The 16,677-nt window shown below is 64.7% G+C and overlaps 1 protein-coding gene across 5 annotated transcripts in view; it reads left to right on the top strand.

Annotated features, from left to right (window-relative positions):
- RNF144A (ring finger protein 144A) overlaps nucleotides 1-13,415 on the top strand; it is a 60,768-nt gene extending 47,353 nt beyond the window's left edge. For 4 of the 5 annotated variants that reach the window (XM_080683021.1, XM_080683023.1, XM_080683024.1 and 1 more), the window contains exons 5-8: nucleotides 195-402; nucleotides 2,291-2,438; nucleotides 4,173-4,262; nucleotides 8,974-13,415. In XM_080683021.1, coding sequence (XP_080539147.1) covers nucleotides 195-402; nucleotides 2,291-2,438; nucleotides 4,173-4,262; nucleotides 8,974-9,105 — 578 coding nt within the window. In that variant the 3' untranslated portion in view covers nucleotides 9,106-13,415. Of the gene's footprint in view, nucleotides 1-194; nucleotides 403-2,290; nucleotides 3,328-4,172; nucleotides 4,263-8,973 lie in introns of those variants that run through there. The other variant, XM_080683025.1, reaches the window with a different exon arrangement.
- The last annotated feature ends 3,262 nt before the right edge of the window (nucleotides 13,416-16,677 follow it).

Below are 16,677 nucleotides of genomic sequence, written 5' to 3'. Positions count from 1 at the left end.
GTGGGGCGTGCAGGAGGCCGCCGATCCATGATTCTCTCTCATCACGGATGTTTCTCTCTCTCTCCCTCTCCCTCCCTCTGTGAAGTCCATAAAAAGATATTTATAAATAAAACGAAATAAGAACGTGAGGCCTGGGTCTGGGCCCGAGGCCCCGTCCGCAGCAGCCTGACCTGTCCCTCGTGTCCCTGTGCCAGAGGTGCTGCTGGACCCCTGTCGGACCTGGTGCCCGGCGTCCACCTGCCAGGCCGTGTGCCAGCTGCCGGAGCTGGGGCTGCAGACGCCGCAGCCGGTGCAGTGCCAGGCCTGCGCCACGGAATTCTGCTCCACCTGCAAGGCCCGCTGGCACCCCGGCCGGGGCTGCCCGGAAACCATGCCCATCACCTTCCTTCCCGGGGACACCAGGTAGGCTCCAGCCCGGGAGGCAGGGCTGGGGGGGGGGAGTGGGGGAGGGGGGTTCCTCCCGGAAGATGCCCAGGAACACTGCTCTCTGCCCTCTCCCCTCCCCGCCCACCCCCGTTCCTGGGACTCCTTATCCCTCCCCAAGCCTGGCTCCCGTCCTCCTTGGTTCAGCTTCCCGGCAGCCAGGGTGGGGCCGGTGACCCCGCCTCCGTGTCCGCTGGGAGGTGGCCCGGCTGATGGCGGCACCCCCACGTTGTGTTAGTTCGTCCGCCTGCGTGGCTGACGGCTCCCGCCGCCTTGGCTTGAACTCGCCCCCCAGATCCTGGCACACGCAGCGGGCACCCCTCTCTAGGGAGGCACGTTCGCCACAGTCCTCGCCACGCCCTGTCGCCTCCCTGGCCCTGGCGCTGGCGGTCGGGTGTCTTTTACGACTCGGCGTCCCCTCGGCTGCTTTCCTGTAACAGAGCCTCTCTCTTCGACACGAGGTCCCCCGCCACCCAGGGCGCCGGCCCGCGTAGCTCACGTCCCTGATGTCTGAGTCTCAAAGGCACGAGGGTGTGTGGACGTGAGGACAGCTGTGCGGAGAGAACAGGGTCACGTGCCATTCGGGCCTGGAGTGCCGGGGCCCTGTGCACGCAGGTCGCCTTCTGCGCGGGCCCCGGCGCACCCCAATTCCCTACTGTAACCGTTTCTGTTCGCAAACGTCTCCTGGGAGACGCTCCCCGGGGTGTGCTGGCCCGGGGTGTGGCGTTTCCTTCAAAACTGCTCCGAGTCCCCCGAGAACATCGGGTCCCTTGCCCCAAGGTGGCACCTGCAGGCACAGCCATGTGGCCGGACGTGGGAGTGGCCTCGCTCACTGGCTTGGCGCCTGGGGACCGTGTGTCTGCAGCCATCGGCTTCACCCGAGGCGGCTCCGTGAGCGTGTACAGAGCTGGCCCTGCCCGGGTCCACCAGCGCCCACGCACCTGCAGCCACCTCTTACACAAGAGCGGATGGACTGACGGATGGATGGACTGGTGGACGGACGGACGGACGGCGTTGCATCCTCACCTGAACATCTGCGTTCCTTTTTGTAAAACATGTTTTTATTGATTTTTAGAGAAAGAGGAAGGGAGAGCGATAGATAGAAACATGGATGAGAGAGAATCCTGGATCGGCCGCCTCCTGCACGCCCCACGCTGGGGATCGAGCCCACGACCCGGGCCTGTGCCCTGACCGGGGATCGAACGGTGACCTCCTGGTTCCTAGGTCGGCGCTCAGCCACGGCGCCACGCCGGCCGGGTTCTGTTACCTTTTCATCGGCAGCGCGGAACGTGGCTGCCACTTACCTGCCCCTCGCGCGCTGCTGCTGCTGCGGCCGTGCTGGGCACACGGACGCCTCGGGCGCCCTCCGGCTCAGAGCGCAGGGTCCGCAGCGAGTCTGTAGACGAGCCAGCACGGGCCCCGGCTCAGCGGCCTCCTGCCACCCCTGCCGGCCTCCCCGGCTCCCCCGGAGGACGGTCTGTGGAGGCGGGCCCGGGACCTCGCTGGGCCGTCAGCGCGGGCGGCTGGCAGTTGGTTTCCCTGAAAGTGGTGAACCGCATAAACGTGACCAGCCCTTTGGAAAGCACACGCCGCTCGCATCCGGCGTGAAGCGTGACCACAGCCCCGTGGGGCCTCAGACCCCCGCTTCCTGAGCCTCCCCGTCCTCGTGGCTGGTCACACCCGTGTCTCAGAGGGGGCGTGGGCTGCTGCTGCGGCTCTTCCCCAACTCTGAACGGGCCGCACCCGTTTTCTCTCGTTTACCAACAAGCGACCTCCGTCCGTCCGGGGAAGCCCCCGCGCCCAGCACAACCGACCGGCCGCCCCCGGGCCCTGCGGGCGGGCCCTGACCCCCCACTTCTCCCCACAGTTCGGGGTTCAGGCTGGAGGAGGACGACGCACCCATCAAACGCTGTCCCAAGTGCAAGGTCTACATCGAACGGGACGAAGGCTGCGCCCAGATGATGTGCAAGAACTGCAAGCACGCCTTCTGCTGGTACTGCCTGGAGTCCCTGGACGTGAGTACCGCCCGCCGCCCGCCAGGGCGCAGGGACGCAGGGCGCCCTTGCCGAGGAGCCGCAGGAGGCTCTGCGGCCCCACAGTCTCGGTGGCCCCCTGTGCGTCACACACACGGGGGGACAGTTTCGCACTTCACTGACTTCCAGTGGTGTTGAGGAAACGTGATGTGCTGCGACGTGATATCTGACCTGCGACTGGCCGCCGCTCAGCACTTCCCTTAACGAGAAAGGGAAGCGAAACGCCAGTCCGTTACACGGCATCCGGTGTCCCTGAATTGTTGTGGGGGAAGGATGGGAATGCGTGAGGACACGTGTGATTTCCGGAGCCATCGCTGCCTGCGGCTCTGTGGCCCGCCACCCCGATGGCCCCAGTCACGGGAGGCCAGCCCGCGGGTGCCCCTCTGGGTGCAAGCTGTCCGCTCTGCTCAGGGGCCGGGCAGTGCCCCCCCGCGTCCGAGTCAGTTCTCACCGGGTTCCCCCGGGCCGTGGTGATACCTCTGAGCGATCATCGGGGAGACGGTCCCTGTGACAGAACCGCCCCTGGGCCCTGGCAGGTCCCGCCCTCGGGCCCCAGGCATCCCTCGTAGTCAGGCCCAGGCCGGCGCCCTCTGTCCCCAGGAGGAGGTGGCCCTGTGGCAGCCGCCCAGCGTGCTCCCCGCAGAGGGCTTTTGGGGCCGGAGGACAGCCAGCGTCCGGCCTCCGTCTCCCGGCCCCGGAACCAAGGCCGCTGTCCTCGCAGACACGCCGGGCCCCTGGCCACACCCTCCTCGCAGGAAGAAGCAGCCACCAGCCCCTCCTTTGTGCCCCTTAGGGAGCTGGTTCTTTTCAGGGCTAAGAGGGGGAGGGCACCTCCCGTCGGGGGCCGGGGGGCTGTGTCTAGGTAACCCATTTGCTCGCTCAGGGGTGTTTCTAGAGCAGCTGTGGGCAAACTACGGCCCGCGGGCCAGATCCGGCCCGTTCGGCTGTTCTATCCGGCCCGCGGAGCCAAAAGAGCGGAGGGTTCTCTTGCTCTCCCCTCCGCTCCTTTACTTTGAATTTATATTAGTTCACACAAACACTCCATCCATGCTTTTGTTCCGGCTTCCGGTCCAGTTTAAGAACCCATTGTGGCCCTCGAGTCAAAAAGTTTGCCCACCCCTGTTCTAGAGGTTCAGGGTGCCAGTCATGGGGCCCTGAGCCTGGTTGAACAGACGGGCGTCAGGGAGGGGAATCTGACCATCCGGTGGAGGTCAAGGTCATGGGAAGGTGATCCGAGGTCAAGGTGGGCGGTGAGAGCAGCAGGAGGCAGGCAGGGGCAGCCTGTGCCTGAGAGTCAGAGGGCGCTGCTGCCCCCTCCTGGACGGCGGGAGACCCTGCAGAGGCTGGCTCCCCCGTGGTGCTGCTGTTGATGGGCTGAGCGGAGAGCAGCACTTCCCAGGGAGAGGTCTGCAGGGTGCCGGGGGGTGGCCAGTGGGAAAGGGAGGGACGGAGGCCGCCACAGAGATGGAGGCTGCGGGGGACCAAGCTCAGCCAGGGCAGGCGCAGCCTTGGTGGGGGGGGCGGAGCCTCGGGTCGGCTGGATCAGAACCCAGCATCACGCGGTTCGCTCTCCTCCACAATCCGGAGCCGCTCAGCAGGAGTCCCGTGGGGCGGGTGTGCCGGGCTGGGCGGTCACACTGCAGGTCCCGCTGGCCTGGGACGTGACGAAGGGCGCGGCGGGACGGGCACTGCCCCCCTGACGGCTCCTCTCCCCAGGACGACTTCCTGCTCATCCACTATGACAAGGGGCCCTGCAGGAACAAGCTGGGCCACTCCCGGGCCTCCGTGATCTGGCATCGCACACAGGTAGGGCAGCCGCTGGGCTTCCGTCCCGGGGAGGGTGTGTGCGCGCGTGTGTGTGCACGTGTGTGGTGTGTGCATGCACGTGCATGAGTGTGTGCACGGGTGTGCGTGCGTGCGCACATGAATGTGTACACGTGTGTGTACGCATGTGTATGTATGTGTGAGTGCACGTGTGTGGTGTGCGCACGCATATGCATGAGTGTACATGTGTGTAGTGTATGCACGTGGTGTGTGCATGCGTGTGCACATGAGTGTGTGCATGTGCGTGCACATGAGTGTGTGCATGCGTGTGCACATGAGTGTGTGCATGTGTGTGCACGCACATGAATGTGTGCGCATGTGTGAAGGTGCAAACGTGTGTGCATGTGCACGAGTGCATGTGTGTGGTGTGTGCGTGTGTGTGCATGAGTGTGCGCGTGCATGAATGTGTGCATGCATGTGTGAGTGTGAATACATGTGTGTTGTGTGCATGCATGTGCATGAGCGTGTACATGTGCATGGTGTGTGCACATGGTGTGTGCTAAAGTGTGTGTGCGTGCGTGCACATGTATGCATGTGTGCGCAAGAGCGTGTGTGTATGCACATGCACGTGTGTGTGTGTGGTTTCCAGCACTCCTGCCGTTGGTTGGAGGCCTGCCCTGTAGAAACACGGGCCATCCGTGCGGGTCCTGGCCCAAGGACAGTTTTGCACACTTTGTCGTGCCCTGGGCCACGTGACTTTCCTCGTGTGGCGTCCCGTGCTGCCCCGGGGCTGCAGGAGGCGGTGAGGAGCGGGGCGGGGCTACGCAGGCTCCTGGACGTGCCCCTGGCGCGAGGAGCTGGGCGCTGTCCTCGGCCCTCGGCTCAGTCCCTTCAACCACGATGGCGGCCGAGAGTCCTTGGCCTCGTCCGGGCGTCCCGGGGACCCGCCGTCCTGTCTGAGCTGCGAGGGGCGGCGCCTTCTCCCCCGAGCTCAGCTGCCTCCTCGGACAGCAGCCCGGACCAGGGCGCGTGGTGCCCACCGGTCACCCCGCTGCTCTGAGCTGGGAACAGGCGCCTGGAACCTCCGCCCGCTCGCAGTGAGGCCGTGGTGCCCTCCGGTCGCTCCGTGTTCACCCCGTGGGGTGTGCCCTCCGCTGCCGAGGCTGCGCTGGGGGCCGGTGGAGTGTGTCCCGAGGTTTGTCATTACGTGTGCGTCCAGGACCCCCTCCCAACGGGACCCGTTCCTTAGGGGACAGACCCTCCCCGCTCCCCGTCCTGTGCTGTGTGCTGTTGAGAACAGCAGGCACGGGAGGCAGGTGGCAGGCTGAGGAGGGGCCGTCACACCCGTGGGAGTGGGCCAGGCCACTGCGGCCACTGCCCCTCAGTCCATCCCCTGCCTCGGGGCACCCGGAGCCGCCGTGTGGGCACATCTGGCTGCGGCTGCCGCACGGGGGTGGGAGGGGAGGGACAAGGACGGGGCCCCCTCCGGGTTGGCTCCTTCCTGGGGTGCGGATACTCCCGAGATGGCTATTTCAGGAGCCGCCGTGACGTCACTGCGCGGGAAATCAGGAAGGGACTTGTGAGCCGGCCCAGGGCACGCGACGCAGCCCTGGGTCCCTCCCTCCCCCGTAGGTGCTCGGCCGGTGCCGACGCCGCGTTCGAATGCCCGGTTTCCACGGAGGCTCCGTTTCACCTCACCAGGCCGTTGGCTTTGGTGTGGTTTCCGCGTTCTGGAACGTGTTTCACTGCCGATCTTGGGGCAGAAGGTTGAGAGCGTGCCCGTTGCATCCCACCCGGTTCACCCCCTACACGGGCACCGACTGTGGGAGGTGCCCCCCCCCACCCCCGTGAGGAACTCGGTCTGTGTGGCTCGCCGTCCCTTTGAAGTCGGGCTTTGCCGCGGGAAGGATGCTGTCAGACGCGATCCCTCGGGAGCCCGCGCTCTGTTCCCGTCTGTCCCCCCAGCGTGTCATCCGCGTCCAACACGTGTATCACGTGCTCACTGACGGGTTGCTTCTGTTTGGGGATATCTGCTTCCTGTCTCGCTGTTCTGTTGGCTGCCTCCTCCCGGCAGTGTCTGCCTCCTGTCACCACGTGGCACGAGAGTGGGTCCCCAGCCTCGCCGGCAGCCTGCCAAGCGGGCAAGGTGGACGGAGATGGCGGTGAGCTGGCCGAGCCCGTGGCATTGGGTCCTGATTTCGGACCGTCTTTGAGTCCCCGGCCCCGCCAGGACTAACCCTGTGTTCCGAGATTGCTCAAGAGCGCCCTCTGGGTACAGAACCGCGTCCTGCGAGTTTTCACGTTTTCCGGGATGTCGGTGTGTGCGTGATGGCGACAAACCGGAGTCGGAATTCACAGCGCACGGTTCCCCCGGTGACCGTCGGACCGGTGGGCGGAAAACACTGATCCTCTGCATGAGCCCAACCTCTGACGTACGGATGCACGTGCCTGTGTGTGATGGCGTCCGGCAGGAAGCTAAGGCCAGGCAGACTTCCCTGCACACCCTGGGGTGCTTGCCATACTGCAGTCTCCCAGAGCTGCTCGCGGTCCTCAGCGACCTCCTACCTCCCTGTGTATTTTATCCCTCAGAAAACTCAGGCCCAGAGAGAAGGCAACAGTCAGAACTGGACCCAGGTGCTGTGGGTTTGTGTAATTATCCCTCAGAGCACTAGGTGGGGCTGTAACCCCATCTTCAGGCCTCTATCCTGGCCTCTCCGCTGGGTGGGAGGGAGGCGGCCGATGGAGGGAACCAGGGAAGCGCAGATTCCTGCTCCACCCACCAGCCTCACCGCCTGATGTCCACACGGGCGGCTGGACATTCAGCCTTCACTGGAACCTGGGTTTCCAATGCCAGGAATAGCACAGGGCCGGCCACGCCCCATGCGCCACGCCTGCCTGGCCCGGTCTCTGCCTTATCCCAGCTGCTCTTGGTTACCGCCCACCTCCTGCCCGCTTTGTGATCGCAGATGGGTGGATGAAGGAAAACGCTCCTTCTCCCCAGGGCTCCCTGTACCCCCAGCCTTGCGGCAGCTTTGCTAATGGCATTGTTACCGTTGATTGAATTGTGGGCGCTTTCCTCCACACTGGCTGGCTGCTTCTTGAGGGCCAACATCTTAAGTGCCTCCGTCTTTGCTACAGCTAGTACAGTGTCTCGCTTGGGGCAAGCTTGTGAGTCAACTGGATGCATCAGTGGATGGATGTTCGGGTGCTTAGGAGGAACGAGGGAGGGGAAGAGAAGTGAAAATAAGAAAGAAGAAAAGGAGAAATGGGAGGAAGAGTGAGGGGGGGAAATTGGGAAGGGAATATGGATGGATGGATGATGGGTGGGTGGAAGGATGGATGGAGGAGTGGATGGAGATAAAAATGAATGAATGGGTGGATGTTGTATGGATAATGGATGGGTGGGGTTGATGGATGGATGGATAAATGGAGGATGGATAGATAGATGAATGGGTGGAAGGATGGATGGATGAATTGATGGATGGATGAGGATGGATAGATGGGTAGATGGGTGGGTGGTTGGGTGGAAAAATAGATGGATGAGTTTATGGATGGATGACAGGTGGATGGACATTGCATGGATAATGGAGGAAAGCATGGCTGGATAGATGGATGGGGGAGGAGGTGTGGGTGGGTGATGGATGGATGGGGGAGGAGGTGTGGGTGGGTGATGGATGGATGGGGGAAGAGGTGTGGGTGGGTGATGGATGGATGGGTGGATGGAGGCAAGCATGGATAGATGGGTGGGGGAGGAGGTGTGGGTGGGTGATGGATGGATGGGGGAGGAGGTGTGGGTGGGTGATGGATGGATGGGGGAGGAGGTATGGGTGGGTGAGAGCTGGATGGGTGGATGGAGGCAAGCATGGATAGATGGGTGGGGGAGGAGGTGTGGGTGGGTGAGGGCTGGATGGGGAGGAGGTGTAGTAGGGTGAGGGCTGGATGGATGGGGAGGAGGTGTGGTGGGTGAGGGCTGGATGGGGAGGAGGTGTAGGAGGGTGAGGGCTGGATGGGGAGGAGGTGTGGTGGGTGAGGGCTGGATGGGGAGGAGGTGTGGGTGGGGGAGGGCTGGATGGGGGAGGAGGTGTGGTGGGTGAGGGATGGATGGGGGAGGAGGTGTGGGAGGGTGAGGGATGGATGGGGGAGGAGGTGTGGTAGGTGAGGGATGGATGGGGGAGGAGGTGTGGTGGGGAAGGGCTGGGTGGGGGAGGAGGTGGGGTGGGTGATGGATGGATGGGGGAGGAGGTGTGGTGGGGGAGGGCTGGGTGGGGGAGGAGGTGTGGTAGGTGAGGGATGGATGGGGGAGGAGGTGTGGGAGGGTGAGGGATGGATGGGGGAGGAGGTGTGGTGGGGGAGGACTGGGTGGGGGAGGAGGTGGGGTGGGTGAGGGATGGATGGGGGAGGAGGTGTGGGAGGGTGAGGGATGGATGGGGGAGGAGGTGTGGTGGGGGAGGGATGGATGGGGGAGGAGGTGTGGTAGGTGATGGATGGATGGGGGAGGAGGTGTGGTGGGGGAGGGCTGGGTGGGGGAGGAGGTGGGGTGGGTGATGGATGGATGGGGGAGGAGGTGTGGTGGGGGAGGGCTGGGTGGGGGAGGAGGTGTGGTGGGGGAGGGCTGGCTGGCTGGCTGTGTGGTGGGTGATGGATGGATGGGGAGGAGGTGTGGTGGGGGAGGGCCGGCTGGCTGTGTGGTCCGTACTGCAGTGTGGCCCCTACAGACCCACCTGACCGTCTGCTCTGTGTGTCCTCCTTGCAGGTCGTGGGCATTTTTGCCGGGTTCGGCCTCCTGCTCTTGGTGGCCTCGCCCTTCCTGCTGCTGGCCACGCCCTTCGTGCTTTGCTGCAAGTGCAAGTGCAGTAAAGGTGACGACGACCCGTTGCCCACCTAGAGGACGGCGGGAGCTGGAGCGTCTGAGACCCCTGCCTCCGGGAGGCCCGACCCCCCGCCCCTTCCCCTCTCACTAAACACCCTTCTTGCCTTATGGGCCCCGTTGAGCTTCAACGTCACGTGGGTGCCGGGATTTCGGGGGCTGATGTCAGAGCGTCTGCTGAGGCCCCCGTGGAGTCACCGAGGCCGGGGGGGGGTGGGGTGGGGGGCAGGGCTGGCGTGCGGGCCACATCCACGCAGACTCTGACTTGACAGGGGAGGTGCTGCAGGACGCACTGGGCCAGCTCCCTCCCTGTGGTGAGGCGCTGGGACCCTCTGGTCGCCTAGGAGACCTTCTCCTGCAAGTGTCCTCGTCTCCTCCTTGGCCTCAAGGCGGCAGCTCACGGCCGAGACAAGTCCGGGTTCGACTCCCTGCACACAGAATGCGACGGTTCCGCTGGCGACAGCTGTCTTCATCGCTACGGCGTTTGGCGAGGTCCGTCCTTCCGGCGCAGCGGTGAGCGGTCGGCCCGGTGCCTCCACGCCGCCCCACGCCTTTCGGACACGTGCGTGGTCAGAAGTTGTGCCCGGCCCGCCCCTTCCCAGGACTCGCGGACAGCCTCCCGCGCCCCTCGCGTCCTTCCTGACACCTGTCGGGCGGACGCAGACGCGGGAGCCGTGCACCGCTGCGGACGTGGTCCCGGTGCCGTGGCGTTTCAGGCGTGGCCCCGGCCGGTGTGGCTCGGTGGATAGAGCGCCAGCCCTTGGACTGCAGGGTCCCAGGTTCGATTCCGGTCGAGGGCAGGTACCTCGGTTGCAGGCTTGATCCCCATGCAGGAGGCAACCAGTCGACGTGTGTCTCTCACGTCGGCACCCCCCCCCCCCCTGCCTCCCCCCCTCTCCTCTGAGAGTTGATGGAGACGTATCCCCGGGCGGGCGGGGAAGGGGAAAGAGGAGGCAGGTGTGTTCCAGGAGCAGCTGCACCGGAGCTGCGCCTCTTGTCCTTCTCTTGGCTGAGCCGGTTCCGCGCCCGACTCCCCCTCCCCAGCAGCAGCAGCAGCAGCAGCAGCAGGGGTTTCTCGAGTGGTTTGGCAGGAAGTCCCTGCGGCCTCTGCCTTCCTGGGCCGACAGTCGGTAGAGACGGGGCCTTGGTCCTCAGCGGGGTCCTGGGGCCGCTTCCTGGGTTTCGGGTTTTCTGGGACCTGGTTACCCTGCAGACGCCCCGGTCCCCCGAGCTCCGGTCCTGACGCGGCCACCTCCTGGGCCATCGCGCGCTTGGGGATCTCCCCACTCGCCTTTGCGGGCTGTGTGTGACTGTTGCCATGGCAGCAGCATGACCCATGAGACACATGTGACCCCATCGAACGTTGGAAAGTGGGGAGTGTGTGTTCTTTACAGAGCATTGACGTTAACTTGGCTTTTAAGGCCACGTGTACTTTTATGGTTATTTTAAAAAATATATTTGTATTGGTTTCAGAGAGGAAGGGAGAGGGGGAGAGAGAAAAACATCCATGATGAGAATCACATATCGGCTGCCTCCTGCACGCCCCCCACTGGGGATGGAGCCCGCAACTCAGGCCTGTGCCCTGACCGGGAGTCGGAACCGTGACCTCCTGGTTCATAGGTCAACGCTCCCCCCTGAGCCCCGCCGGCCGGGCGAGCTGGTGCTTTTAAAGGGTCAGCGGATTGCATTGAACTTGGGCGCCACCACCGGGAAGGCAGGTGCTGTGGTGTGACCGCCGTGGAGGGGTTAGGCCAGGGGTGGGCAAACTTTTTGACTGGAGGGCCACCATGGGTTCTTAAACTGGACCGGAGGGCCGGAACGAGAGCATGGATGGAGTGTTTGTGTGAACTAATATAAATTCAAAGTAAAGGAGCGGAGGGGAGAGCAAGAGAACCGAATAGAACAGCCGTAGTTTGCCCAAGGCTGGGTTAGGCTGACGCAGTTTCCCACGCGGGACTTGAGTGGAGGCAGACCTGACGGCGACCCCAGGCGTTGGCTGTGGGAGCCCGTGAGCCACGAGTGTTGGCATCTTCCCGTGGACGTGTGCGTCCAGCTCAGGCCCCGGGCAGACATCTCTTCTGCGCGTCTCCGTGCTCCGTGGGTGAGAACAGGATCGCACGCCGTCCCCTCCGCTACTTCTTTCCTTTACGAGACAGAAGCCACTGAGGAGGCCACTCCGTGCCGACGTCGCTCCTGCTGATGCAGTTTAAACCTCAGGCACGAACCGAGGACGGGCCTGGAGCGCCTTCGGGACTGAGGCCTGGCCGTGAGGGGTGCAACAGGGTCGGGGGTCGAAGCGTTTTGAGAGGCACCGACCCGGGGGCCTGGAGCGGAAGCCGGGGGCCGGGGCTCGAGGCCTCATCGCGGGGTTTGTGATCAGCTTTCTCCAGCCAGGGCCCTTTAAGACGTGGCCGTGTGTCCAGTGGTCCAGGGGGCACGCTCACCCCCCGGCCCGTCCTGCCGGGCCCACTGCACTGTGGGCTCTGGGTAACCCTGTCCTCCGGGACGCATTTCCCGGGCGAGAGTTCTGGTCACTTTCTTCCCGTGGGTCCGTCTGTCTGTCTGTCCTGGGGGACCCATGGCAGCCCCACCCGCCCAGCCCCGGCCGCCCGGTGCCTTCGGCGCTGACGGTTTCACAGGCACAGGGCTGGGCCCCTGGGGGCCAGAGGACACCCACTGCTCGGAGCGCCCGCACCCAGCACCCCTCACTCCGCTGCAGCGACGACAAAACCGACCTCCTGCTCCCCGGGACACCAGCAGGCCCGCCGAGGCCCTCCCTACCGCATCTCCCTCGGCCACACGCTCAGTCCCAGCCACCGCCCTGCCCGGGGTGCCAGCGACCAGGTGGCACATGGAGCCGGAGCATGGCGGCAGCTCGCGCTAACCTTGCCGTCCATCCCCGTCCCCGTGAGATGGGGGCGTGCTCCCCTCATTGGGCGGGGGGAGGGAGGGGAACCTCCCTGTTCTCAGCACAGGTGTCTCACGGGGCAATGCCATTCCCTTTCCCAGGCGGCTTCACGCTGGCCCTGGGAGCACACGCCTGCCCATCCATGTAGAGGCCTTTCCATGGCGGGGGGGGGGGGGGGGGGCGTGGAGCCTCCCAGAACCACCCGGGGCGATGGAGGGCCCAGCCGACCCCCCGTGGCCTGACACCCTTTGGAACCGGCCATGTTGGGAGGGGGCCTGGTGCTCAGGGTGGCTCTGTCCAGAGAGTCCTACAGCCCAGCCCGCGAGCCCTCCCCGCCGGGGCACAGGCCCGGCATCTGCAGAGGAGGGGTTACCCGGGGCCCACGGAGCGGAGGCCGAGCCGGGGTCTGAGCGCAGGCAGAACCTTCGACGACACAGACGCCTGTCCGGGTGGTTCGTCCTCAGCCCCCGGAGTGGCTGCCGGCCCCCACACTCCCCACTTCCCCGCAAAGGGGAGCACATTCTCTACCACACGCTGTTGAACAAACCGGGCCAGAACCCGCACCCCGACTTCTGTGTAGAGTCCGAGGCTCCTGGGGAAAGGTGGCCCGATTTGCAGGAAACACAGACGAGTTGATCTTTGTTCTACATCACAAAAGTTCAAGGCTATCTCACACGACAGGGGCGTCTCCCCTTGACCGTCTTGAAAACGTCCGGGGGTGGCAGGAAGCAGGGAGAGCGCTCTGTGCCTCAGATGCCCGTGTATGGACACACCCCCTGTGCTCACACGGCGGTGCGGTGCGTTCATCCCGGGGAAGCATGTTGCGTGTGTAGGTTTCATGAAGGTCTCGTTAAAAAATGCCAAAGCTGGTTTATCCCTTATCACGCCCCCGAGCCCTGATGGAAAGAAAATGAGGAGATTTGGGCTGGTGTTGCCAAGAATGCCCAATGGAGCCGGGGCCGGTGTGGCTTAGAATTGCAGGTGCACTGAAGCCCCGCCCCCTCGGTCTGTGCCACCCCGTCTTCCAGGGCCCAGGAGCCTCCGGGAGGGAGGTCCCTGCCCCCCGCCCGACGGTCCCTCCATCTTTGCTCACGTCCCATAGGGATGTCAGTCCTGTGTAGAGCATGCAGTGCGGCTCCGCGCTTGGACACGTGGTGTATTGGACACGCGGTGTATTGGACACGCGGTGGTGACGCGGAACCACGCCATGTTTGTACCTGAAACCTGTGCCACCCACCAACACTGTGATGTACAGAGGAGCGTCCGGATCCTTCTCCTGTGTGTGTGCACTTTGGAATCCCGCGGACAAAGTGTGATTTGTAATCTCAGTTCATATTTTCCATGTATGGCGTCTCACGTGGTGTGTCCCCCTTCCGAAGGGATTTCTTTTTAAAGATATTTTGGCTGGAATACAGGTTCCTTTTGTAAATCCTGTCTGCCGTGTCTTTTGTTCTTTGTGGGTGGCTGGCCTGGAGGTAGAAGTGGTGAGTGGGGGAGGGGGACAGACCTGGTGGGGCGGGCCTTAGACCTGGTGGGCGGGGCCTTAGACCTGGTGGGCGGGGCCTTAGACCTGGTGGGGAGGGGCCTTAGACCTGGTGGGGGGGGCCTTAGACTTGGTGGATGGGGCTTAGACCTGGGGAGACTGGGTGGGGCGGGGCTTAGACCTGGGGAGACTGGGTGGGGCAGGGCTTAGACCTGGGGAGACTGGGTGGGGCGGGGCTTAGACCTGGGGAGACTGGGTGGGGCGGGGCTTAGACCTGGGGAGACTGGGTGGGGCGGGACCTTAGACCTGGGGAGACTGGGTGGGGCGGGGCTTAGACCTGGGGAGACTGAGTGGGGCGGGGCTTAGACCTGGGGAGACTGGGTGGGGCGGGACCTTAGACCTGGGGAGGCTGGGTGGGGCGGGGCTTAGACCTGGGGAGACTGGGTGGGGCGGGGCTTAGACCTGGGGAGACTGGGTGGGGTGGGGCTTAGACCTGGGGAGACTGGGTGGGGCGGGGCTTAGACCTGGGGAGACTGGGTAGGGCGGGGCTTAGACCTGGGGAGACTGGGTGGGGCGGGGCTTAGACCTGGGGAGACTGGGTGGGGCGGGGCTTAGACCTGGGGGACATAAATGCTTGGACTTGCTCAAGTCCCGAGGTCACAGGGATTTCCTTTTCCTAAAACCCGGAGCATTCTCTGCCGGGATGACCCTCCCAGTGAGCCCGATGCTGCCTGTTTGCCAGGAGAGAGGAGGGTAACTCTACGTCCCAGTGCGGCCTTGGTCTTCCCTAGCCTCCTCCCAAGTTCTGGGGGAATGCGCACCCCATTGGCTGAGAGGGAAGGAGGGCCTGGGAAAAGGTTACATTGGAAACTCTCTTAGGGAGCTGAGGGGGCCTATTGGGGTCACTGCTGGCGCTCGGAGCTCCGGGTCTGGAGGGGCCACCCTGTCCGTCACCCACCAGAGAGGTGCAGAGCTTCCTGTCCCGAGTGAGGGCTCAGGACCAGCGGGATCACACGGGACAAACCAGAGCGACGGAGAGGGCGGCCTGGGGTCACCGTGGGGGCGGGGGCGGGTGAGGGGCTGGACTCCAAGTCACCGTCTAAGTGGAGTCGGAGATGGACGTCCCGCCGGCGGCTCCCGGCAGAGGGCGCGGGAGGTGACCGCACAGGGTGAGGCTGGCGGTGCGGGGCGGGGAGCTGCTTGGAGGCGGAGCAGCCATGCGGTGTGGAGGTGCACGTGCCCTGCACCGGCTGGAGGAAGGGGAGGAGGGAGCGTCGTCGGGATATGGACTCTGAGTCAGGGACCGAGTCCCAGCGAGAACCTCTGGGTTTCTGTCCCCGTCGGACCCAAGGTCCCGCGAGAAGACCCCCGTGAGCCCCAGAGGGGCACCCCCACCTCCTGGCTCATGGGAGTGCCAGGGCCAGGAGCGCTTCTCCCGGCGGCATCTGTTTGTGGGCGCAGCTCATCCATCGCGCGCACACAGGACGGCAGAGAAAGGTGAGGCTTCTATTAATGACAAGGGGCAAGCGGCGTGGTCATGGCGCTGGCAGACGGCCCGCGACCGGGAGTCACAAACCCCGGTTAGGAACTACGAAGACGGACAAAAGACAGGGAAGTTTCAGCAGAGCCAACTTCCGTTTCTGCCAAATGTCAGCCAGCGCACCTGCCACCACCTGTGCAGCCCGGGGGCGGGGCAGCCCGGGGGGAGGGGCAGCCCGGGGGCGGGGCAGCCCGGGGGGAGGGGGGGACAGCCAGGGGGCGGGGCAGCCGGAGGGGGCGGAGCAGCCCGAGGCGGGGCAGCAGGGGGCGGGGCTGACTCTAGGCAGCAGGGAGGGCGGCTCCAGGTGGGGGCGGGGCGGGGCAGCCAGAAGGGGCGGGGCAGCCCGGGGGCGGGGCAGCAGGGGGCGGGGCTGACTCTAGGCAGCAGGGAGGGCGGCTCCAGGTGGGGGCGGGGCGAGGCGGGGTGGGAAATGCCCGGGTCCCTGGGATGGAAAAGGTGCCATTTCCAGATGAACACTGTTCATAGCAAGTCGCCTCCTTTTGGTCGCCCCTAGAACTACAGGTGGTTTGTCCCGGGGAGTGAGGTCACCATTGAGGGGTTCCCATGCCCTTGGTCAGGCCCTCCCAGCCCCTCTCTGGAGGGCTCACTGTCGCCCTGCGCCCACTGCCCTCCCGCTGGGTCTGAGCCTGCTGCTCTCCATCCGGGCATCTTCCTGAGCTCAGTGCCACTCCAAGCGCCGCTGAGCCCTCCAGCGAGGCTGTGGGAGACCGGCCTGTGCTGGGCTGAGGACAGGGAGGTGCGGTGCATGCTGGACAGGGACGGTGAGTCCTCTTCTGGAGAAAGAGTTTCTGGCCCCTGGGTTGGCGGGGAGACACCTGAGGTTCGTGGGGGCTGCTGGGGAGTTGCAGTTCCTGGGGCGAAGGGCTTCGCCTTACCCAGAAGAGGCAGACCCAGGCCTGCAGGGCGGAGCCTAGTTCCAAGGAGCCCAGCTGAGCCCCAGCAGCCCAGCCTGGTCCCAGCAGCTGAGCCCAATCCCAAAGGGCGGAGCCCAGCCCCAGAGCGGCCTCCTCCCCTGCCTGGTGCCGGCCTGGGCCTGCGTCACACTGGCAGCACCGGGGCCCTCGGGCAGCTGGCAGTGGACAGGTACCCCCTCCCCCCGGCCCCTTCCCCCTGCGTCCAGGTGGACCGCCCGGCCTTGTTGCTCTTGGATGATTAAATCGAGCTCTTGGCTTAGTAATCCGTTTCTCTCCGTGTCTAAGTCAGGGATTCCCGCCTTTCTCTTTATTCTTCCACTCCGCTCTCTTCCGTTTAATCTTCTCACCGCCCCCCCTGCCCCCCATTTCTTGTGTGGAGCAGTGGACGACGCCTGTCCGTGCTCAAGTGAGAGCGTCCGAGGCGAGTCTCCCCGGCTCCGGCCGCAGCCGTGCTGGCGCTCAGGTGGCCCGGTCACTGCATCAGAAGCTCCGCTTTTCACTGCCGAGGGTTCGAGGTGTTCTTTGACCAGAGTGATGCTACGGGAGTTTGGAAAACGTCCTTCCGAAAGGCTTGCGGATGGGTCTTCCTCTCCGATTCTGACTTTTAATATCTGAGGGTCCCGAACGCTGTGGGAGCAATTCCACCTTCCTGGTCACGAGGGAGGCTTTGCTCGTGGCCGAAACCAAGTCAGACTGGAGGGCTGGTCCGTGAACGGGGCCGGCC

Source organism: Plecotus auritus (genome assembly GCF_963455305.1).
Source record: "Plecotus auritus genome assembly, chromosome: 8".
Taxonomy (NCBI): domain Eukaryota; kingdom Metazoa; phylum Chordata; class Mammalia; order Chiroptera; family Vespertilionidae; genus Plecotus; species Plecotus auritus.
Note: the sequence above shows the minus strand (reverse complement) of the source record. Positions and strands in the feature narration are given on the sequence as shown.